Source organism: Mastigoproctus giganteus, chromosome 6 (genome assembly GCF_048544385.1).
Source record: "Mastigoproctus giganteus isolate SK-2022 chromosome 6, ASM4854438v1, whole genome shotgun sequence".
Classification (NCBI taxonomy): Eukaryota; Metazoa; Arthropoda; class Arachnida; order Uropygi; family Thelyphonidae; genus Mastigoproctus; species Mastigoproctus giganteus.
In genome coordinates, this window is record NC_143580.1 from 78,103,193 (window position 1) to 78,129,826 (window position 26,634).

At 37.2% G+C, this 26,634-nt stretch overlaps 1 protein-coding gene across 1 annotated transcript in view; it reads left to right on the forward strand.

The window, feature by feature from the left end:
- The window catches only part of oys (lysophospholipid acyltransferase 6), a 284,099-nt gene that overhangs the window by 162,669 nt on the left and 94,796 nt on the right, over positions 1 to 26,634 (forward strand). The window contains exon 8 of the mRNA XM_090376225.1: positions 20,507 to 20,597. Coding sequence (XP_090232351.1) covers positions 20,507 to 20,597 — 91 coding nt within the window. The remainder of the gene's footprint in view (positions 1 to 20,506; positions 20,598 to 26,634) is intronic.

The following is a 26,634-nucleotide window of genomic DNA, read 5'->3' on the forward strand; positions in this document are numbered from 1 at the left end:
TTTATGGCCAAAATCACACCGGCCCACCGGGGTTTCCCCGGCAAGGCTTATGGCCAGTCCACCTCTGTCGATAGAGAAAAAATATGAAATTGTGAAACGCTTTGAGCGAAATGAAAGACCATGTGATATTGCACGTGCTACAGGCCTAAATTAGCATTAGCATTAGTAGAGGCATTTGATGCAAGAAAGCAAGCTTATGCAGCATCAGCCAAAAAAAATAGAATAATAATAATAATAAATAAATAAAAAATAACCACTTCCACTTCACCCTATGAAGCAGCGGCGAAAAGCACATGACAATTGCAAACTTGACAGGTTGAAAATTGAAAAGGGCTCAATTGTAAAGGGCTTAAAAATTTTAGAAAACGTAGACTGCAACGAAGAACGCGTTATAGCTACAAAGCAAGGAATAAAAAAATTATTACCTTGCTATGACGAAATTCTGCGTGAAAAAAAGAAGGCGTGTGTCATCAGACGAATTTGTTAGATTTTATGAAGCCATCGACATCGAAATAACTTTTTTACGTAAGTCATTTGTTTTTTTAATACATATTTTGTATTAATATGTATAAAGAACTGCAATTTTATTAATATTTTTCTTCTAAACTAGTGTTTTTGTTAGTCCTTGGTCCCAATTAAGCAAAATTTATATGTATTTATATGCAAAGTTGTACCCCGACTTACGCGAATTCGACTTACGCGATTTTCGTCGGACCCACCTATCGCGTAACTTCGGGGTATTACTGTACTGCAAAAAACCTTGGGAGGTGCAATATGGCCACAGAAACCGATGCACCAACAACTACCAAATCAAAAAAAAAAAAAAAAAATCTCACTTTTTTGTTAAATTCCTGGACACACACTTGGAATCCCAGGAAATGAACAGACAGACTTGGCTCCAAATGTACTTAACATATAGACACGCACATGTGAGAAGAACAGAAAAATAATAAACGCTTTTTGTAATCATGAAAAAATCCAAACAGTGGCTATTGATCCTGAAAAGAAATAAAAGAATGAAACCATGCACTATCCAGATTGCACACCTATCACACTCATAGTTAGTTACTCATAAAACATGCCCCCCCCACTGCAGTAACTGTCTATGCTCACTCATGGTAAAGCATATCATTGAAATTTTGTTATATCTAAGAGAGTGGCAAACTGCTTTCTTCTCACGTCTTCCTAATTGTAATCATTTAACATGACAGTGTTCCAAAAGGTCAACAGATTATAGATGACTTTTTTTTTTTTGTTTTTCTGAAAATTATTAAGAAGTTTTATATGAACTATATATATATATCTTGTAAATATGAACTTTTATATCTTGTAAAATGAAACAAACAAGTAAGTTGTAGGATTATAATCATGTGTTACAGACCCAGTCACTGATGCACCAATAAATCTAACATTTATTGGTGCATCAGTGACTTATATCAGTCTGCTTTTGAAATCTCTGACAAAATCCCCTCACTTTGAACTGAAGTTTCAGCTATGCAAAATCTGCTTTGGACTAACTTGAAAATTTTGAGTCAGTTTGGTGTGACATAAACACTGGGAAAGCAAAAATGAGATGAGAGTAGGAGTGTGTTATAGGCCTAATGGCTCTGATGAGGACAATGAACAACTGTACAGAGAAATAGTAGGCCAGTAAATCAGAATGTCTTATAATGGGGGATTTTAACTTGCAGATACTGATTGCAACTTGTGGGTTGATCATTCACAAACAATGCTTCCCCCCCACTGCAGTAACTGCCTGTGCTCACTCATGGTAACGCCTATCATTGAAATTTTGTTATATCTCTTAGATATAACAAGACCAGTAAATCCACAAGACCTCTGCGGATTTAATGGATGACTGTTTTCTACAGCAGCATGTTAGGGAGGCAAGAAGTGAGAGAGCGAGTGCACATGCATGATCTGATTATCACTAGTGTTCTTCATGAATTAAAAATCTGCAGATAAAAGAACTAGTATGTGACAGTGATTATTACAGTGTATTGATGTGGGACTTAAAGATGTTACTTCTGGTGAGAATAAGGGAACGGCTTTTACTTTCATAAGCATGGCTAGTAGTAGCAGTAATAATGACAAATGATGCAAGAAAGCAAGCTTATATAGCATCAGCCAAAAAAAAAAACAACAACAACTAGTTCACCCATCCATACCCTCCAAGAATTTGTCTAGTTCTTCCTTGAATTTATTCAACCCATCTACTTCCACAATAACAGATGGAAGCCTATTCCAACAATCAAACACCTGCTCCCTGAAGGCAAACTTCCATATATCTTTCTTTCCTCAACTTGAATTTATGCCACCTCATGTGTGTAGTTTCAGCAAATGGAAAAATACCATTAACATTCAGCTTATTCAAAGCTTTAATATCCTCAGTCAGATCTCCTGCAGGTACCTAGTCTTGATATGTCTGCAATTTGCAGAACTGAAGCCCTTCTAGGTAAGAGCACCTTGTTCCATTCACCAGTCTTGTTGCCCTTCTCTGCACCTGTTCCAGCAGATCTACATCCTGCCTAAAGTGAGGCCTCCAGACTTTTGTAATCATTTAACATGATTACACAGGTCTGGAGTTAAATACTGAGTAAATGATTACACATTTACTCAGTATTTAACAGGTCTGGAATTTAACATGATTACACATGTACTCAGTATGTGGCCTAACCATGGCCTATACAAAGATGTAAGCACCTCTTATCACCTCTTAGCAAATTTCCTGTATATAAATCACAACTCTGTGAGGTGGATGTCTGCACTGCTCAGAGAATTTCATGTCTGACTGCACAATTACTCCAGGTCTTTTTCATTCTTCACTACCCTGAGTGTAGTACCACACAATTTAAAAGTTACTCTGGGGGTTACTGCTATCCATGTGCAGTACCTTGCATTTTTCAATGTTAAACTTCAACTGCCATTGCTCAGCCCATCGACCCAATTTACCTGGATCTTGTTGCAGTAGCTCACCCTGATGACTGTCATTAACCACCCTGTGAACATTTGTATCATCTACAAACTTAGACATTAAGCCTGATATATCTTCATCAATATCATTGATAAATATTGAAAACAACAATGGACTCAGCACTAAACCGAACTCTACTAATAACATCAGAGCAATGCCCACTCTGTCTAATAACATTAGAGCAATGCCCACCCTGTCTTCTTCCACTTAACCAACCCTTTATCTCAAGCTTGCCCTTTACGCCACATTGCTCCAGTTTGTACAGCAGTCTTTTATGTGTAAAAGCCTTGCTGAAATCCAAGTATTTGATGTCAAAATTATTTTTTGCATTCAGTTATTTGGTCACTACATCATAGTAACCTATCAAATTGGTTAGACAAGACCATCCTTTGACAAATCCATTCTGTGATTGCAGTGAAATTGCATGCCTATCCAAAAATGTCTTGCATTAATTCTTTAATCAGTGATTTCATTATTTTTCCTGGAACAGACGTTAAGCTAATAGGTCTGTAATTACTCATATTGCTCTTCATGTATTGGGTATATATTCATATACATCTCCAGTCCATAGGGCAAGGGTCAGCAACCTTTTTTGAGTGGAGAGCCATTTTTGATCTAATTAAAATAAGAGAATCCGAAGAGCTGCATCTCAGTTCAAGCTGGGAGTGGGAAGGTATTTTTTTAAAAAATATATATATTTTGAAATATTTATTAATACTGAAAAAACGTAATAAACATCCAATTATGTGACTTTTGCTGCTGAACTTCTTGAGCAAGTCTCTCAACATCAGGCTAGTATACCTTAATTTTCATCTTTAAACATGCTGAGAGACTTGCATTGTTCAGGCAGTTTCTTGATTTATTTTTAATTTAGTTCATGTTTGAAAATATTTTCTTGCAGAAATACATTGAACTAAAAATTGAGAGAAGTCCAAACCCAACTATTTTCAAATTTATGTGTGTCCGGTAAGCTACTCCACGTATCTAACGCAATTTGGTCTTGCTTTTTCAACTCATCTATTGCCATCCATTGGTGTAGAATTGCAAGGGCAGCCTTTTGCCTCTCCAAATCCTCAATTTCAGTTTTAAGGCATTTAGGCTTGCACTCATTATGTCCTTGATTTTTAAGTCCTCTAACTCCATTTCAAATTGTGCTTCATGTGGGCTAAAAGTTGCATGTTCAAAGAGCTGCATGTGGCTCATGAGCCACAGGTTGTCGACCCCTGTCACAAAAGACACCCCTGAGATTCAAGACAGAACTTGACAAACATTTGGAGCGAGTGGATGGGTGAAATAAGGGTTTTTTTTTTTGGCTGATGCTATATAAGCTTGCTTTCTTGCATCATGTGCCTTTGCTAATGCTGAATTTAAGGACAATCTCATAATTATGGCTAAGGGTTTGCCGCCTCCCTTAATATAATTGGATAGATTCCATTTGCCCCAAGTGCCTTTTTTATGTCGATCCTCAACAATTTTCCCTCCACTTTACTTTCAATTATCACAAATTCATTTAGTTCTTTGTTTAGAGTTTGCTAAACTTCTGGCATACCCTTCCCTAAAAAATTTCTCATGTGTGAATGTAGATGCAAACTGCCTATTCAATTTGTCCACAACCTGAACAGGGTAATCAGCAGTTAACCCACAGACATCAAGTTGCCCAATGTGAACTCCTTCTTTCCTTCTGCTGTTGTCCAAGTGGGTAGTTTGAATAAATTCATGGGAGAACTATACAGACTATTAATGTGAACGGAGAGGTCATGTGCATAAGGTGTTTTTTTTTTTGTTGGCTGATGCTGTATAAGCTTGCCTTCTTGCATCATTTGCCAGTAATAATACAAATTATATTTGCACAACTGAAGCTATTCCTGGTAAGAGCACCATTTTATTCCTCTCAATGATCTCATTGATCTTCTTTGCACCCATTCCAACAGCTGCATGTCCTTCTTTAAATGAGGCTTCCAGACCTCTATGCAGTACTTGATATCTGGCCTAACCATTGCTTTATATAACAGGATAATCACTTCCTTATACCTGTTGACAGAATTCCTGGAAGCTTGTCTGCATTGCTGAGAGGATTTCATATCCGATCACACAATTACCCTCAGATCGTTTTCATTCTTCACTACCCTGAGTGTGGCAACACACAGCAGTTATAATAATCCTGAGATGAATTCCATCTGTATGCAGTACCTTGCATTTGTAAATGTTAAACTTCAGTTGCCACTTCACAACCTATCTTTATCTCCACTGTGCCAACCTTCTTGTGATTTGTAAATCCTAGACCTTAATTAGGCAGATTAAACTCCAATTTCATTAAAATCAGACAAATAGAAATCCAGAAATTATTATTTCTGTTTTTTTCCATACTAATTGTATGAAAAAAGAAATTCGTAAATTAAGTGTAGTTTTAATGTGGTATTGTTAGCTTTAGACTTTCCATACACACTTTGCATGTCTTATTATATAAGACTTGTGAACCTGGTATAGCTAATGAAGAGATATATGTATATATAGTATGTATCTCTTCTTAAAGTATATAGGAGAAGAAAAATAATATATTATACAGTTGCAATTAAACTGAATGCCTAAATTTAGAGAAGGTAAAATTGGAATTTTATTAAGTGTTCCATAAAGTTATAATCTTAATAATTAATTGATATGAGTTAATGATATTTACTTTTCACTTCTGTTAATTACAGAAAAAAAATTGAATTAACTGAAAAAAAAAAAAAAAATGTAATCCATCTGAAATGTATTATGCAATGTGTAAAGTAATTAGTTTATGAAAGAGAATGGGCCTGTGGCACTGGTTTCCATGGTTTCAAAGACATTACAGCAGAGCCAGTGGAAGCAGTAACTAAAATAAATTTAATAAGTTTTAATACAAGTAGCTTTCAGGGTTACGAACCCCTTCCTCAGCAAGAAAGATACATACAGAAATGCAAACATAACATAAAATGTTAGGAATGGAATAAATTATACTAAATATGCTGTATGCGATCAGATGACTGGGAGAGCGCATACATGAGTGTGAGAGTGTTCAGTCATTCACTAGGCCAGATCAGGAGATTGCTGTAAGTATGCGGCGTGCATATGGGATTGCTGCCAGCGTTTGTCGTGTTTCAAAACTACCTACTCCAAAATTGGGTGTAGTCTTGTACCTCTACTGCAATTTAAAACTGTGACAGCTGCATATATTTATTGACTCTAACCATAGGCGGTGATAGTAGTGTTGAGATTGGTCGATCACCCCACTATCGTGCCTGGGGTTGAGGTCATGATGAGTTGACCAAAACTGTTCTGCGATTGCAGTGTTTAGAGTCACCCAGGCAGATGGACCTGTCATGTTGTGCAAGGCAGTCCTGAAGATGTATGGAGCTTTCCTCTACGTAGCAGCTGTCACAATCGTGGCAAGTAATCTGGTATACAATATATCACTGTGTAAAATCTTAGAAAGATCCTGCATGAGTACTGCATTAAAATTTTATATTTAGTTCTTATGTTATATATTTGTTTGTTTTGTTGTCACAATAAATATTCATTTTATAGAAGCTAGTAGCTTCTATAAAATGAAATTGAAAATGTTCTTTATTAGTTTTTTTCTTTAGATGGGGTCCATTTTTTCTTGGGCCCCATGAAGGTATAATGTATCACTGGGTAACAAGTTAAAAAAAAATTCCTTAATGCCTAAAAAATTCCTTTTCTGTGAATGCAGATGCAAAATATATATAAGGTTTGTCAGCAACTTGAGCAGGATCATAAACAGTTAAGCCATTCATATCTAGTGGAACAATGTGATTCATTCATCTCATTCCTTCTAGTGTTAACATCAGTAGCAAAGAAGGCACCTCCGTAGCCAGGTGGGAAGGAGCAGCAGTGCGTAGCACACGCTTCTTGATTAGACCGGGGTTCGAGCCCATCACCACCAAATACGGAGGATGCGGAAAGGTCAGGGAATGACCACCGCATATCCCGGAGCAATATGGCCTTAGTTGCTAATGCTCCTAAAAACCAAATAACAAACAAAAAAAACAGTAGCAAAGAATTCTTTGCTTCTTTTCTTTGCATTCTTAGCCAAGGACTTCTCATAATCTGCCTAAGCTTGCTTAACCTCTGTTGTAGCCTAGTTTATATCTACTGTAAGTTTCTGTACTGCCTGATAATTTATATACATTCCATGCATTTTTCTTCTTTGCCATATGTCTCATCAATTCTCCTGACATCCATTGAGGTCTAAACCTTGAAAAGTACCTTTTAGTTAGTATAAAAAGCCTAGTAGCTTCTATGATTACTTCCCTGAATGTTTACAATTTAGAATTTGTTGTTGGTAAATCATCATCTACCCTGAGTGTGACGACACAGCCCATGCATTTTTATTCTCTGCTGTATGTCCCATCAATTCCTCTGACATCTATTGAGGTCTAAACCTTGAAAAGCACCTTTTAGTTAATATAAAAAGCCAAGTAGATTCTATGATTACTTCCCTGAATGCTTACAGTTTAGAATTTGTTGTTGATAAATCTTCACTACCCTGAGTGTGGCAACGCACAGCAATATATTAATCCTGAGATGATTGCCAACCTTATGCAGTACCTTGCATTTGAAAGTGTTAAATTTATAAATGTTAAAGGATTAAATTTGAAAGTGTCTGCAATTCTGCCCAGATGGGAAAAAGTACATGATGAGGGTCTTGTCGAGAGATTTTGCAAGGCTCATGGGGTAGAATTTTTCTCAGCGTGGTCTGTGCTTAGTTAACAGGAGAGACTGCTTCTACACAGATGGGACACAATTAAATAGAAGGGGGTGCAAGAGTGTTTGCTGATGCTATCAAAGCAGTGTTACGTGGGTCGGAAAACTGCTAGTTTGGAGGGGGGGGGATTCACAGATTAGCCACAGGTAAAGGTGAAAGTGATTCTTGCACAGGGAAAAGGTGATTATGTTAGAATGAGCAGCGGCCTGGAGGGCAGGGTGCTGGGGGTTTCAGAGACTGGTGCGAATCATCATGAAATAAATATGTGGGCCATGTTAGGTTAATTAAGAATAAGAACAGATGCATGTACACCAATGCAAGGAGTACAGTAAATAAATTTGTTGAATTTGAAGTGCTGGTCAACACATCCAAGGTGGATATTGTTGGGATATCAGAGATGTGATGTCATAGATATAAGGAATGCAGAATTGGAATTTGGGAAGTACAATGTGTGGAGAAAGGATAGGAAGGGAAGAGGGGTTATGCTATTAATTAGGAAACACATAAAATCTAAGGAAGTGCATCCAGTCAATACAGATGGACAGTGCAATGTTGAGTGAGTTTGGTGTGACATAAGCACTGGGAAAGCAAAAATGAGAGTAGGAGTGTGTTATAGGTCTGAGTATGACAAATAGTTGTACAGAGAAATAGAATGGGCCAGTAAATCAGATTATATTATAATGGGGGATTTTAACTTCCCAGATATTGACTGGAACTTGTGGATCTGTCACCTGCACACTAGCAAGACTTTTGTGGATTTATTGGATGATTATTTTCTGCAGCAGCATGTTCGAGATGCAACCAGTGAGAGAGAGAGTAATACTCTTGATCTTGTACTTAATGTACGAATACTCTTGAACTTGTACTTAATGCATGAATTTGTGCATTAAGAATGAAGAATTTGCAGATAAAGGAACCACTAGGTGGCAGTGATCACAGTGTACTGATGTGGCATTTACTTAAAGATATAATTACCATCAGAGTTAAAGGGAAGGGTGTTTGCTTTTGTAAAGGTGACTGCAATGGTCTCTGACAGTTTTTAAATTCTGTACAGTGTATGTTACCAACAGCAAATTCTAAATGGAAAGCATTCAAGGAATTAATCATGGAAGCTACAAGGCTTTTCATACCAATTAAGAAATACTGTTCAAGGTTTAGGCCTAAATGGATGACTATTCAGATTTGTGCCAGAGAAGAAAAATGCATGGAATGCATATAAATTATCAGGCAACACAGAAGCCTATGGTAGATATAAGCTAGTCTGTAATCAAGTCACAAAGGAGATTAGGCAAGCGAAGGCAGATTACGAGAAATCTTTGGCAAAGGATGCTAAGAAAAAAAAGCAAGGACTTTTTTACTTATATAAACTCTAGAAGGAATAGGATGAATCTGATTGGTCCACTTGATACCAATGGTTTGATTGATGATGATCCTGCTCAGATAGCTGACAAAGTGAACAAGTATTTTGCATCTACATTCACACATGAGGAATTCTTTAGGGAAGTGGACAGAAGCTTATTAAACTCTAAAAGGGAGCTTAATGATTTTGTAATAACTGAGAGCAAAGTGGAGGAGAAATTGTCCAAGTCTGCAGATAATACAAATGTTGGCAAGGTTATTCACAGCAGTGTGCTACCGCAACATGATATAGAAAAGTTGGGCAGATGGGCTGAGAAGTGGCAACTGAAGTTTAACATTGACAATTGCAAAATACTGCATATGAGTGATGTAACCCCATAGAAACGTACCAACTATGTGGTACTACACTTAGGGTGGTAGAAAATGAAAAAGACCTAGGAGTAATTGTGCAGTCAGATATGAAGTTTTCTGATCATATGCAAACAGGCTGCCAGAGCTGCTCATGGGGTATTGTCAATGATATACAGGAATTTTGCTAGTAAGGAAAAGGTGATTATCCTTTTGTATAAGGCAATGGTCAGGCCATGCCTTGAGTACTGCATACAGGTCAGGAGGCCTCATTTTAGGAAGGATGTAGAGTTGCTTGAGCAAGTACAGAGAAGAATAACAAGATTGGTGAGGGGAAACAAAGAGGTCCTCTTATCAAGAGAGTTCTGCAAATTGCAGTGGCTGCAGACTAGGCACCTGCGAGGTGATCTGATTGAGGTGTATAAGACCTTGAATGGGCTGAGCACATCCAATTCTGATGGGATTCTTCTGTTTGCTTAGATTACAAACTTGAGGGGGCATAAATTCAAATTGAGGAAAGACATTTGGAAATTTCCTTTAGCCAATGGCTAGTTGATTGCTGGAACAAACTTTCATCTGTCATTGTGGAAGTTGATAGCTTAAATAAATTCGAGGAGGAACTGGACAAACTTTTAGAGGGAATGGATGTGTGAATTTTTTTTTTTTTTTTTTTTTTTTTTTGCTGATGCTCCATAAGCTCATACACTTGGTTTCTTTCATCATATGCTTCTTCTACTATTATCAGTTGGTTTCAACTGCACAGAATTTACAAAACTGAGACCACTGTAGACACACATTTATGAAAGAAAAAGCGCTTCCCTTTGCTGTTGACAGTAGTTACATCTTGAAGTGAATCTGTCATTAGTATATTGTGATCACTGCTACCTAGTGGATCTTTTATATCCAGATTTTTAATGCGTGAAGGGTTATAGATGGGGTCCTCTGATCACATTCAAAGTGATTGTTTGTCAACAGAAATGACCTGCCCCAACTATAAAGTTAACTGTCATGTGTACTCTAAAATGTGACAGATTTTAAAGTTAGAAAAAAATGTAAAATATAAGGTTGAAAACAAAGTAGGTTATCAAAAAGTAAAAAAAAAGCAAATTGAACCTAGTTTGCCTAAATAGACCAATGCCAGTATTGCACAAGAACATCAAATGGTGGACACTCAAACTGGCATTACAATTCTTTCAAACATACCGGGCTATTCTCTCTCAACAACAGTCCATTTTCCCTAAGCACTCAGACCAGGCAAGTAATACGCTTACAATGAAAATGACATCTCCTTCTCCTCCCATGATTTCTACTCCATCATAGTCCAAGTTTGAATTCAACAAAGAATATTCAAGGCACATCTACAAAAAGAGATGAAAACCCATCCAAACAGGAAGATCCAACTCTAGAAATATATGTGTGCAAGAAGATATGGTCACCCACCGGCCTTTCTTCCCAGTAAAATACAAACCAAAGTCTGAACACCATAAGCCAGCCAAACTGAAAAAGCAGTCAGTTACAGCTTCTACTAAATTCAAGTAATGCCTTTTATTTTACAGTGGAATTGCAGAGACTTGCATGTCAAGATTGACATTATTCAAGACTTAATTCCTCCTCTCCAATTGGTTTCTGTCTGCAGGAAACCTATTCAAATTTTCGCTTCCATACAGAATGGGGGCTAATATTGATGAAGAATTATCAAGCTTAATGTCTTAGTTTTCAGATTAAGGTTATCAAGTGGTTAACACAGTAATTAGGGTATGCTACTGTAAGAAGATCTAGACAAATTAGGTAGATGAGCTGAGAAGTGGCAAGAGAAATTTAATATTAGCAACTGCAAGATACTGAATATGGGTAGCAGTAATCCTAGGAGTAATCTACCTACAGTGAGATACCACACTCAGGGTAGCAGAGAATGAAAAAGAGAGTAATTGTGCAGTCAGATATGAAGCCCTCTTACCAGTGCACACATGTAGCCAGGATAACTCATGTGGTTTTGTCCAAGATATACAGGAATTTTGCCAGCAGGGATAGGGAGGTTATTATCCTATTGTATAAGGCAATGGTTAAATCACAACTTGAGTACTGCATACAGGTCTGGAGGTCTCATTTTAAGAAGGTTGTAGATCTCCTGGAATGGGTTTGGAGAAAAGTAGTGAGTTGGTGAGGTGAACAGAAGAGTGTTCTTACCAAAAAAGGCTTCATTTATACAAACTGCAGCATCTGGACTCTACCTGCAGCTTTATTCAGCACACCGAGCTGAACATTCTGACTTCGCGCCAGTTTACACAGACGGTTCGAAGTCGGAGTCATGTGGGATCTGCTGCTGTCTTTACAGACAGCACTACATTGGAGCAGATTCCCTCTGAATGCAGCATATTTACTGCAGAGCTGCATGCTATTGATTTAGCTTTGGATCACATCAGTAAATGCCAATACCAACGGTTCATTTTATATTCTGACTCTCTCAGCGTGTTACAGGCTTTAATAACTGTGAGATATAATTCTCATCCAGTTCTGTCTAGCATTCAGCAGAAGATTCACTTTCTCCATGAACGTGAATATGATATCCTCTTCTGCTGGATTCCCAGCCACATTGGGATTATGGGAAACGATTTGGCTGACACCGCAGCCAAATCAGCAATTCTCAATAATAATCGCTGCCTGTCAGTCCCCTATACAGACTACAGGCAAATAATACACGAGAAAATACATTCCCAATGGCAGGATTCGTGGAATAGACAGACTGCGAATAAATTATATCAAATAAAGCCTGTAATTGAACCGTGGCAGTCTAGTCTGTGCAGGAATCGTAAGGAGGAAGTTATTCTTGCCTGGACCCGCATAGGACATAGTCATTTGACACATTCTTTTTTGCTGAGGGCCGATGACCCTCCTATGTGTGAGTCTTGTGGCACAATTTTATCAATTAGACACATTTTAGCAATATCCGTTTTACCACTTTTAATCATCTGGCTGAGCCGTATACACTCAGTCAGATTTTATCTGACAATGACAATGTGTCTGCTATTTTTAGTTATTTTAAATCAATAATGGTTTTTACTTGTATTTAATATTTACATGTTATTGTTATTTCTTTATTGATTTATGTTTTCTACATTTTATACCTTTTGTTATTTTATATACTGACATGGTGACCTAAGTAATTAGGTCAGTGAAAATCATCTGAGTTTGGCGCATTATAGCCTTAGTTGCTAATGCGCCAATAAAAACCAAACAAACAAGCATCTGGAGACTAGGCACCTGCGAGGTGATCTGATAGAGGTGCTTACGGTATTGAATGGATTGAGAAAGCTCAGTGCTTATGGGATTCTTTCTCTTGTTCATGACTAAACACATGAGCCGGCATAAATTCAAATTGAGGAAGGATTGGGTGGTTGATTGTTGGAACATATTTCATCTGTCGTGGTGGTGGTGGAAGTGGGTAGTTTGAATAAATCCGAAGAACTATGCAAATTATTTTACGGGGTGGAGAAGTCGTGGTAGGTTTTTTTTTTTTTTTTTTTTATTTATTTTGTTGGCTTATGCTGTATAAGCTTGCTTCTTTGCACAATTTGTTATTACTACTAATACTAATTTGTATGTATTACCTGTATCAAAAAGCTCAACATACTACAAGTTTTTTTGGGAGCAGATTGCATACCTCCTTGCTGTTCTTATGCTAGCACTGATTGGATCCTCTTTGGTAATAATATGGTGTTCCAATCTTTGATTTGCCCAGAGGGAAGAATTACAGATTGGGGATTTTTTTTTTTTTACAGCGCAATTCATTGTGTATTGCACTTGGTGTTTTCAGGACATCTCCAACACTAAAGCTCATCAACTCACTCTGTACTTTTGCAGAAAAACACAAAATACAAAGTTGCTGTCTGCATCCTATTCAGCCATATCTCTATCTCTTTAATCTGCCACTACAACACTTCTATATAAAGAAGCCTAGTAAAATAAGACCAGCAGGCTTACCACTTCTCTAACTGACACAGAGTTGGAATGTTCATTTTCTCAATAGGCAAATGAATGTAATGAAGGACAATCCCCCCCGGATTTACGATACTTATTTTTGTCAATGGAAAAAGAATCTTTTACTGACACTCAACGTGAAAGCTCCATGCAAGCCATATTCAGAAACAATCTTGATTTTTTTTGCCAATATATACTGATTGCTCCAAATAACATTCAGCTGTTTGGGCAGTGGCATTGTTTCCCCCCTCTGCTATCATTTTGGCTACCCTTCCACCTTACTTTTCATTGGAACTGCATGCAGTAAAATTAGCTTTAGAAAATCTGAATCTTTACCCATCTTCAAAATATATAGTTTACACTGACTCTCTCTAAGTCAATTATGGCAATGTAAAATCCCTCCTATAAGGTTCACCTGTTTTAAACCACATCAGGAACTTGCTGTTGTAAATCGAAGGATGTCATCAATTAGTAACTTTCTGTTGGATCCTAGAAACATTCAGGAATAAAGGGGAATGAACTGGCCAATAACGCTGCTAAAAATCCATCAACTTTAGATTTAACCTTTGTCCCTATTCCAGCCTCTGATTATAATGTCATCATACAAGCAGTATGCCCAACACAGTGGAAAGAGTTATGACACTCCAAACCAATAATAAATTTTATCAGTTGAAACAAGTTAAGGTAAAGAAAGCCAACAAGGACCATGAGAAATTTTGCTTAACTTACTAATCAAACTTGTTTCCCACTACCACAGTTTCTCTCTGCAGTCTCGGTAAACAGATGGTGCGTGTTATTGGTAGTGGCAGTAGAAGTCAATAACGATGTATTGATTAGTTTTTTTCTTATTATTAAAAGCAGATTATTGGAGTTCATGAGTTGGCTGAAATTTACTACTGGTAAACCTTCCAGACTGCCTCAGTCTTAGGGTGTTTATCCCCCCCCCCCTTCCTGTTGTTTTTTTCCAATAGGAAACAAGTTTCTACTGATACACACACTGTCTGTAGAAGTTTTCTTATTTTAAAACAGCGGGAAGTGGGGGTTGGTTGGTTGATACATTATTTAATGGCAGGAGGGCTACTAAAGCCAGCGGGAAGTGGGGGAGTAAACACCCTAAAACTGAGGCACTGTGGAGGGTGTACCCATAAGTAAATTTCAGCCACGAAGGCATTACTCTCTTGAACTCCAAAAATTCTGCTTTTAATAATAAGTTATCGACTTCTACTGCCACTACCGATAACACGCACCATCTGTTTACCGAGAATGCAGGGAGAAACTGTGGTAGCGAGAAACGAGTTTGCTCGATTAAGTTTTCCTGAAGTTTCCCATGGTTCTTGTGTTGGCTTTCTTTACCTTCACCCAGGTTGCAGATAGAATGCCAAAATAGGGGAATTACAATGAAGATTAAATTTATTGTGGTGTGTGTAATTTGTATCAGTTTTCATAGTTTCTCTTGCTTGTTTGTGATCTTCGTAGGGAGCTGATTACAGAAGATTCATATTACAGAAAGCATTGGTCTCTCAGGTCATGTCATAAAATGTGTATAAATGAAGATTAACCAGGCATCGTAAAATGAAAACATTTTCTCTCTCATTATCAAAAAATAATGGCATTCCAACCAGGAATGTGGATTCAACATATTATTGTTGTGCCAGTACATACATATTAATTGTGTGAATTATGAAATAATATCATTGGCTAAATGTGAAAAAAGTCACAGCGATCAAATATTTCATTTCTGGTTATTGTTGATAGCTGGTAAAACCAGCATGTTGTTCCTGAAACAGATATCAGAGTGTTGCTTGAAGCTACATGGAATATCCAAAAGCTTGCAGACATAAGTCAGTTTGCAACACAGAACCCTCATGTTCCAAATGATTAAAGGCTGCATCAATGTGATCTTGGTGAGTCTGAGATTTTTAAGATACATGGTCATTTTCTATGCACCTTCCAAAAGGGCGAAGAGCAATACCACGATGCCAATTCCCCCCCCCCTCCCATTTCTTCTTTTTCTTCATTCTGTTTTATTGAATTTGTTAATTATTTTCAAATTCTCTGAAGCATTCTTCCCACATCTTTGTTTTTGTTATCCTGACCATCTTCTGACTCTGCATCATGCACTTAAAGCAATTAAACTGAAACGCTGGAAGTAATGAAAAAATGAAGGGCTGGATCAATAAAGAAATTCTGTTTGAATACAATACTCTATTTTTCTGCATTTCATAGTCACTTTTGTGCTATTTTAAAGCAATCAACTTATATGTAAAGCAATCAGTGTGTGTGTGTACACATACATACTATAGTTTGTGAAATTGTTTGTTTTAACGTTGTAAGATAATCAAAACAAACAGCAGCTGAATTTGACTGAATAATCCTTGCTGTGTGATATAGAATACTGTTGTGTTGGAAGTATAAAAGGACGATTCCATAAAATTGCTGCAATGTTAAGGCACACAGAATTGGCTAGAATGGTGGAATATGGAAATTTTCTTCAGTGCATGTTCTATCTCATCAGGAAAGATATCAGGTATGTTGTATGATATCAGGTGGATATCAGGTGTGGCTAGAAATATGGAAAACTTTTATATATAAGAAAAAATAATATAATGGACCACAAAAAATATTAATTCTTTGATTGTTTTGATTACATGGAACGAACTACAAAATACACATAATTTATTCCAACTTCCAAAGGTGGGGAAGGAGTGTGAGAGAGAAAATATTAATTTCAAATTAATTAGGTTTTTCTATCCACTGCAGGATGAAGGCCTCTCCAGCAACATTCCAGTTTTTTCTGTTTTGTGCAATGACCATCCAGTTACTACCATGAACTCTTGAATTTCATCTATCCACCTCCGTTGTTGTCTTCCAGGTTTTCTTTTAGCTCCTCTTGGGCACCATTCTGTTATTTTCTTAGTCCATCTGTCATCATGTCTTTGAGCTATGTGTCCTGCCAAAGTTCATTTCAGTTCTTTAGTTTTGATAAGAATGTTCTTTACTTGTGTTTGCTGCCTAATCCATGTGTTTCTCTTCTTATCTAACAGTCTGATTCCCAATATAATTCGTTCCATTTTTTGCTGTGTAGTTCTCAGCTTCTTCTATTCTTTTGGTGAGTGCCCAAGTTTCACTTCCATAAGTCATGGTGGGGAGTATACATTGGTTCATTATTTTACGTTTCAGACAAACTGGGATATTGCTGTTCAGTATGTGACTATATCCCGAATGCTATTCATTCGAAACTTATTCTTCTCTTCACTTACAGCCATTTATCATTGTTACAGCCAATGATTTGTCCAAGTTAAGTATTTGAATCCAGGTTTTCAATTTCTACTCCTTCAACGATTATATCCTTTTCAATGGCATACTTGTTCATCATTACTTTTGTTTTAGCCATATTCATCTTTAGTCTGAAATCCTTACTAACTGTGCATAACTGATCAAGGTTTTCCTCTAATTCTTTGGGATTGTGGCTTATGATCACAGTGTCATCTGCAAATCGTAGATGGTTTAGGTACTCTCCGTTCACATTGACTCCTTTCTGCAACCAGTCCAATCTTCTGAAAGCTTCTTCAAGGGTAGCATTAAACAACTTCAGAGATAGTGTCACCTTGTCAAACTCCTTTCTCAATTTTAAATTTGTTACTGTCTTTGTCTAGTCGTTTTCTTCAAAATCATAATGTATGGGGTGTCTATGCTTTGTCTTTCCAGTGCCCGAAACATTGCTTTATGATGTGTGGAGTACAATGCCTTTTCACAAACAACAAATGACAGGCATAATGGTGTTTTATATATTGATTTGCTTTCTCCATTAGCTGTTATATTACGTGAAGGTTATCCATAGTTGAGAATCCTGTCCTAAAGCCAGCTTGCTCTTTCAGTTGATTCTCATCAAGTTTTCTTTCTAATGTGTTAGTGATGACCCTTGTGAACATCTTGTAGATGTAGGACAACAAGTTAATTTGACTATAATTGCCATTTTTCTGATTTGTCTTTTCTTATGCAGCAAAATTATGATTGCATTATTCTACTCCTTTAGGGGTCATGCCTTTTCTAATGTATTTTGTGAAGAGTCTTGCTAGTTTCTGTGGCATGTCTCTTCCTCTCAATTTTAACAACTCTACTGTAACTTCATTTTCACCTGGGAATTTTTGATTCTTCATTTTCTTCAGTGCATGTTCTATCTCATCAGGAAAGATATCAGGTATGTCGTATGTGTTGCAAATTTGTGCTGGTTGGCATCCAGTATCTGCTGAGATACTAAATGCTAACCAGCCTGGGCAGTATGAAAAACATGACCATACTTTCACCTCCAAAATCAAACTATTTAACTATAAATTGCTTTGTAACCATAGTGACTGTGTTCAATTGCCATCCATTAACTTTTCTATTTATGTTTATAAACAATTGTTTCTTTCAGATTCAAACTTGTTTCTGATTGTTCACCATCCTACCAAAAGTCTTGGGGCACTTATGAGAAAAACATATTTTTCAAAGCAATTACTGTATATTCTGGCATATAAACTAACCTTTGAAGCACAAAAAAAATTGTCCAAAATTTTTAAGGTTGATGTACACACTGAGTATAAAATCATTAACATGAATTTAAAAGTATGTACTTAGGGCTAGAAAGACATGAAATAATGGCATATATTACAATTTATTACATATATATTTTTACATAAATATACATTGTTTCTCACCTTTTATAACCCAAGAATTTGGTCATCATCTTCATCAGACAATGAATTCATGGAATTTTTCAGGAGTTTTGTGTCAGGTTTTCTCTCTTGTTCTCAAAAGTAAACTTTGAAATTGTCAATTTTTTATCAGATGCATTTCCATATTGAGGCAGTCTTTACAGACAAACTGCTCTGCTATACAGTACTAAACAGGCAGCAAAGAATGGCTCAGTTACATAATCAAAGTCTTCCATGTATGCATATAGCACCAGTAAGAGCGGCACCTCCGTAGCCAGATGGGAAGGAGCAGCAGTGCATAACACACTCTTCTTGATTATACCGGGGTTAAAGCCCATGCCCACCAAATACAGAGGATGTGGAAAGGTCAGGGAATGACCACCGCATATCCCCGGAGCAATATGGCCTTAGTTGCTAATGCTCCTAAAAACCAAATAACAACAACCACCACCAGTAAGAGCAATGTCACGTTGTCACCTATTTCTGTACATTTAGGTTTTTGACTTTCTAATGAAGGGAGTACTGGATGCACTTACTACTTTAATAAGTGTATCCAGTGTAATAAGTTACAATATAAACTTGTATAAGGAAGAATAGAAATAATTGAATTAAAAAGTAGACTGTTGTTTTCCATGCATATTTTATTGTAATACTCCACTATGTCAGATGCATATACAATGAATATATGGTTAAGCATGAACTTTCAAAGAAAAGAAAATGAAAAAAACAAGTTGACTTATACACTGGAATATATGGTAATAGTGTATTGGCCCACTTAAAATACCTTTTTTTTTTTACCAAGAGTTAGTAGTATCATGCTCCTCTCCATAAAAGCATATGTGGACTCCATTAATGGTGACTGCTGTTTCACCCTAATTTTACATTCCATTTCATCCCAAAGATGTTCAAATGAATTGAGATCACTCTGTGCTGGCCACTGCAGCATCCTGATGTTATTTCCTTTAAAGTATGCAAACTTGCTTTGTGGCATGGATCATTTTTATGTTGGAAGTCTACGGGGTGCTTCCATAAAATTGCAACAATGTGGCTCACAGAATTGTTTAGAACAGTGGTTTCTGACTTTTTTTTTTAATTATAAATAACTTGATTTTTATCAGGAGTGGTTTTTTTTTTTTTTTTTTTTTTGTTTCAGATTTTCTTTCAAATTCTCAAAAATTGTCAATTTCTTATAGCAAATACACTTTGATATTGGGGTATTGGATCAATATAACTCACAGAGTACAAAAATATTAAACTTTACATACAAATATATTAACTATTTTAAATACACTGATATGTATATGTACTTAACATATTCAGTATATATTAGGTTGTTATAGGCATACCTGTATTTCCCATCACTGTTAATGGAATTGTTGCTTATCACAAGAAGAAATACCCTCAGACCATGACAGTTCTCTCCAGGCAGTTTCCATAAAAAAAACCCATCCATCAGACTGTAAAAGCATGTAATGTGACTCACTGCACCACAGGACTGATTTCCATTGATCCAAGTCTGGATTTGGCATGCCTTGCACACTATGCAGATCATTTGTTTTTGTTATCAAAGGCTTGTGGACTGCAGCTCTTATCTGAAAATCACAGCATATGGTTCTCTATATGTTGCAAAAATGCTTACGTTTGCCTCTGTCCACTTGCATCTCTCTCTCTAAGCTTAGGGTCTCGTGGCAAGATGTAACTGGCTGCATTGGTTCCTGTTACCCATAACTTCACAACCAGCTGGTTGTTTCTTGGGCTCATTGTCACTTCTGGACTTCCTTTTTTTTTCTTTTTTTTTTTTCCCCAGCATATTGTCAATATTTAATTCCTGTGTAGTATTAGTATGCTTTCAAAACTGTTAGCTCACTGTGAGCTCATTGTTCGACATGCACAATTGAAGTTAATTCCAGGCTAACTGTTGATATCCTTTCTAGGCCAAGATATTTCCATATATGTAAATTAAACATATAATTTAGAAAACTTTTATTAACAATTTATATACATAAAGCAAAATGGTCTTGAATTCTTTGGTTCCTTCATTAGTGGGAATATATAAATTTTGAAAGTAAAACAGTTCTGCACACTTATAATGTTGCTCTGCTGTACATAAAGAAAGAGAACAGTAATGACTCCTTGGTTTCCACAGCCCTACAAAAAAAAATAATCTAGGAGATACTAAGTTTTGAATTCTAATTGGCCTGCTTGATTGAGAGATGTTTATAGGTTGTGTTATTAATGACATCCTCCAACTCTTTCATAGTTTCATATTTTGTAGTAATAATTTCTTTTAGTCAGGGAGGTGTCCCACGACTTTTGGTGGTGGGATGTGTGTATGTGTGTAGTTTAGAAGTACGTAATCATATGCATATAATTATAATACACATAATCCATTCTTTACAGGTGGTGGTGGCAGAAAAACTTGGTGTTAGCATTTTTTGTGCACTGTTTCTTGTTGTTGTTGTTCCATATTTTCCCATCACTTATCTTACTGGTAAGGATGATGTTGAACTTTTAAAACAGTTATATCCATCTGTTAACTTGCTTTTCAGTTGCAGTGGGACCTCAGTTATCCGAAGTATCTGAGATTGCCTTGGATAATAGATCTCAGATAATAAAAATCTTTTTTTGTGAATTTTTTTTTTTTAGGGGTTTGGGATACATTTATTACTATGTAGTATATATTACATACAGTAATAACAATAAAAAGTATGTATAGAATAACTTTAAAAAAGTTTTATTAAACAAAACAGAACAGTAATATGTGTAAAATGTGCATTATATTTATTATGCACTGTACTATGTACCCAGTTTGGCTGTTTCATGTTAAATAGATGAGACTGGTGTGCTTTAAAAACATGTAAAAAGTTATAAATACTATGGCTGATAGGTTTCTTTTTATATTATGCTATTGTCATTCTTGACATAGCACATTTGCATCTAAGGCCATACTGTGGTATTATATTATTATTTTGATGTTATTGTCTTCAAAGTGGTCATTGCCAAATACAAATTTGAGCAAACACATAAATAATCTTGGTATTCAAATGTCAGTGTTCCTATTTTCCAGTTCAAGCACTGGTTGAGAGTTCACTGTCTACACAATACATGTAAAGAACGTATTGTGTACCACTTTTTATTATTATTATTCTTTCTTGCCTTAGCCAGCTGGCTTGGTTGATGGAGACCTTGATTAATAGAAGCTCGAATAACTGAGGTCCTACTGTATTTCTGTTTAATATATTTCTATTTAATGTATCAGCTAATTTTGATTATATTTAATTCTGACACATATGATTTGTCATATAAAAACAATGGCACCTTCACTTTCTTTAGATAAAGAAAAACATTTGGCTTTTATGTGAAGTTTGCAGGCTTTTTATTTGCACTTTATTGTTTATAAAATTGGCAACACCTGTTGTTGCTACCAGATTTGGCCATATGTCAGTACTGAAGTCTAAAAATAGCAGTCTAATAGCAATAAAGGTAATTGAATTCTCAGTTATTTTGTTTTAGTGATTTTTAGCCATTTACAAACAGAATTATGCTGCTGCTGTATAAAACAAGATTAGTGAAGTATTTTCTGTAAAGGCTTTGTTGAGGTATTTTAAGCAAAGCATAAAGATTAAATTTGTCCAATGAGATCTATAAATTAGATGTCCACAGAAATGAATTAAATTCCAATTTAAAAATAATTGTTATACATTATTCAGAAACAGCAAAGAGCTTTGATTAGGGTAAAATAGGTGAAAAGTTAATTTGGATAAGAATGTGTAGCTCATAATTTCCAGAACAGAACCAAGGAATGTTAGCTCCATCTGGAGATTACGAATTAGAAGTGGCCACAGTGAAGAAGACACCATAAAGATATGCTTTCAAAGCATTTGACATATTTAATACTTATCTGTAAGAAACAAAACTATCACACTGCTATAATAAAATCATGATTCCATTAAGCATTATGAACAATGCAGAGAAGGGTAAATTTTACTCACATTACTTCTGTACAATGTCACTCTTACTGATATGATGCATAAATACTTCACTGTAGAGTAGAGCCTCAATATTCATTAAGGCCCATTTTGCAGTGAAAATTGTTTGTTTTGAAACTGGAACATAAGCAGTTGATATTGGATGTGAACCTACTTGCCCTCAACAGTAAGAACAAGCTGAAGAGGAAGTTACTGACTGATCAGCAAGCTAAGGGAATTAATTTTATAAACCATTTTGTTGAAGCAAAAGGCTAAGAGTATTTTTAACAAATGTAAGGTGGACAGAAAAAAAATTTCTGATTGGAATTTTCTGCAAGTAAAAGCTGGTTTGATAATTTGAATTAGCATTAGCATTAGTAGAGGCATTTGATGCAAGAAAGCAAGCTTATGCAGCATCAGCCAAAAAAAAAAAAAAAAACCCACTTCCACTTCACCCCTCTGTTCGTTCAAAATACCTGTCCAGCTGAGCCTTAAACTTATTTAGGCTATCAACCTCCACCACAAGGGATGGAAGTCTGTTCCACCAACCAACCACCCGCTGGCTAAAGGCAAATTTCTGCACGTCTATCCTACATCTGTCTTTCCTCAATTTGAATTTATGCCCTCTCAGGTGATTTTTCTGAGCTAGAGGAAGAATCCCATCAGCATTGAGCATGCTTAAACCATTCAAGGCTTTATACACCTCTATCAGATCACCTCGCTGGTGCCTAGTCTCCAGACACTGTAATTTGCAAAACTTAAGCCTTTCTTTGTAAGAGCACCCCTTTGTTCCATTCACTAATCTTGTTGCCCTTCTCTGTACTCGTTCCAGCAGCTCTACATCCTTCTTGAAATGAGGCCTCCAGAGCTGTATACAGTACTCTAGGTGTGGCCTGACCATTGCCTTATACAATGGAATAATCACCTCCTTATCCCTGCTGGAAAAATTCCTGTATATCATTGACAATACTCCATGAGCTACTCTTGCAGCCCGTCTGCACTGCTCAGAGAACTTCATATCTGCCTGCACAACCACCCCCAAGTCCCTTTCATTCTCTACCACTGTCAGTGTAGTACCACAGAGTTGATACGTTGCTCTGGGGTTGCTGTTTCCCATGTGTAGTACTTTACATTTGTCAATGTTAAACTTCATTTGCCACCTCTCAGCCCATCTGCTCAACCTTTCCAGATCCTGTTGCAGCAGCATAGTGTCAGTAGTGTCCTTGACAACCCTGCCAACCTTTGTATCGTCTGCAAACTTGGACACTAAGCTTGATATACCATCATCAATATAATTTATAAATACAGAAAACAATAATGGACCCAACACTGAGCCCTGAGGGACACCACTAATAACATTAGTCCACGACGAGCAGTGTCCATTGATTACCACTCTCTGTCTTCTCCCCCTCAACCACCCCTTTATCCATAGCAGCAATTTGCCTCCAATGTCACACTGCTCCAATTTGTGTAGCAGTCTTCCATGTGCAACAGTATCAAAAGCCTTTCTAAGATCCAAGTATATAATATCAAAGTTATTCCCTGCATCCAGTTCTTTTGTGACTGCATCATAGTATCCAATCAAGTTGGTCAGGCAAGACTTCCCCTTAACAAAACCATGCTGTGTCTGAGCTATAACTGAAGTCTTGTCTAAATGATCCTGCAGTGCTTCTTTAACCAGTGCCTCCATTAATTTTCCTGGAACAGATGTTAAGCTCACAGGTCTATAATTACTTGTGTCAGCCTTTGATCCTCCTTTGTGAATTGGGGTCACATTTGCACATTTCCAGTCTATGGGTACCTCCCCTGAGTCCAAGGAAGCTCTCATAATTATGGCTAAGGGTTTGCTTACTTCCTTTGCTGCCTCCTTTAATATAACTGGATAGATCCCATCCACCCCGGGTGCCTTTCTTGTGTTTATCTTCAACAGTTTCTCCTCCACTTTACTCCCAGTTATTTCAAGATTCTGTAGCTTACTGCTAGAGTTGAATACACCTCTGGCATTCCCCTTGCAGAATAACTCCTCATGTGTGAATGTCGATGCAAAATATTCATTTAGTTTGTTAGCTACCTGAGCAGGATCATCAACAGTTGACCCATTAGCATTAGTAGAGGCATTTGATGCAAGAAAGCAAGCTTATGCAGCATCAGCCAAAAAAAAAAAAAGAAAAAAAAAAAACCACTCCCACTTCACCCCTCTGTTCGTTCAAAATACCTGTCCAGCTGAGCCTTAAACTTATTTAGGCTATCAACTTCCACGACAAGGGATGGAAGTCTGTTCCACCAACCAACCACTCGCTGGCTAAAGGCAAATTTCCGCACGTCTATCCTACATCTGTCTTTCCTCAATTTGAATTTATGCCCTCTCAGGTGATTATTCTGAGCGAGAGGAAGAATCCCATCAGCATTGAGCATGCTCAAACCATTCAATGCTTTATACACCTCTATCAGATCACCTCGCTGGTGCCTAGTCTCCAGGCACTGTAATTTGCAAATCTTAAGCCTTTCTTCGTAAGAGCACCCCTTTGTTCCATTCACTAATCTTGTTGCCCTTCTCTGTACTCGTTCCAGCAGCTCTACATCCTTCTTGAAATGAGGCCTCCAGGCCTGTATACAGTACTCTAGGTGTGGCCTGACCATTGCCTTATACAAGAGAATAATCACCTCCTTATCCCTGCTAAAAAAATTCCTATATATCATTGACAATACACCATGAGCTACTCTTGCAGCCCGTCTGCACTGCTCAGAGAACTTCATATCTGCCTGCACAACCACCCCCAGGTCCCTTTCATTCTCTACCACTGTCAGTGTAATACCACAGAGTTGATACGTTGCTCTGGGGTTGCTGTTTCCCATGTGTAGTACTTTACATTTGTCAATGTTAAACTTCATTTGCCACCTCTCAGCCCATCTGCTCAACCTTTCCAGATCCTGTTGCAGCAGCATAGTGTCAGTAGTGTCCTTGACAACCCTGCCTACCTTTGTATCGTCTGCAAACTTCGACATTAAGCTTGATATACCATCATCAATATCATTTATGAATACAGAAAACAATAATGGACCCAACACTGAGCCCTGAGGGACTCCACTAATAACATTAGTCCACGACGAGCAGTGTCCATTGATTACCACTCTCTGTCTTCTCCCCCTCAGCCACCCCTTTACCCACAGCAGCAATTTGCCTCCAATGTTACACTGCTCCAATTTGTGCAGCAGTCTTCCATGTGCAACAGTATCAAAAGCCTTTCTAAGATCCAAGTATATAATATCAAAGTTATTCCCTGCATCCAGTTCCTTTGTGACTGCATCATAGTATCCAATCAAATTGGTCAGGCAAGACTTCCCCTTAACAAAACCATGCTGTGTCCGAGCTATAACTGAAGTCTTGTCTAAATGATCCTGCAGTGCTTCTTTAACTAGTGCCTCCATTAATTTTCCTGGAACAGAAGTTAAACTCACAGGTCTATAATTGCTTGTGTCAGCTTTTGATCCTCCTTTGTGAATTGGGGTCACATTTGCACATCTCCAGTCTATGGGTACCTCCCCTGAGTCCAAGGAAGCTCTCATAATTATGGCTAAGGGTTTGCTTACTTCCTTTGCTGCCTCCTTTAATATAACTGGATAGATCCCATCCACCCCAGGTGCCTTTCTTGTGTTTATCTTCAACAATTTCTCCTCCACTTTACTCTCAGTTATTACAAGATTCTCTAGCTCACTGCTAGAGTTGAATACACCTCTGGCATTCCCCTCGCTAAATAACTACTCATGTGTGAATGTCGATGCAAAATATTCATTTAGTTTGTTAGCTACCTGAGCAGGATCATCAACAGTTGACCCATCGATATCAAGTGGACCAATCTGATTCACCCCCTTCCTTCTAGAGTTTACATAAGTAAAGAACTCTTTGCTGTTTTTCTTTGCATCCCTTGCCAAAGATTTCTCGTAATCTGCCTTCGCCTGCCTAACCTCCTTTGTAACTTGGTTACAGATCAACTTGTATCTATCATAGGCTTCTGTGTCATGTGTTAATTTGTATGTATCCCATGCATGTTTCTTCTCTGCCATATGCCTCATCAGTTCATCTGACATCCATTTAGGCCTAAACCTTGAACAATATTTCTTAGTTGGTATGTAAAGTCTAGTAGCTTCCAAGATAAGTTCTTTGAATGCTTCCCATTTTGCATTTACTGTTGGTAACATCATCAGTTGGTCCCACTGTATAGAATTTAAATACTGTCTCAGTCCATCGTAGTCGCCTTTACGAAAGCAATAACCCTTCCCTTTACCCCTAATGGTAGTTACCTCTTTGAGTAAATCCCACTTCAGCACACTGTGATCACTGCCACCTAGTGGTTCATTTATCTGCAGATTCTTAATGCATGAAGAATCACTGCTGATAATCAAATCAAGAGTATTCCTCCCTCTAGTTGCCTCCCGAATATGCTGATGTAGAAAACAATCATCCAATAAATCCACAAAAGCCTTGCTAGTGTGTGAGTGACCAGCCCACAAATTCCAGTCAATATCTGGGAAATTAAAATCTCCCATTATAAGACTCTC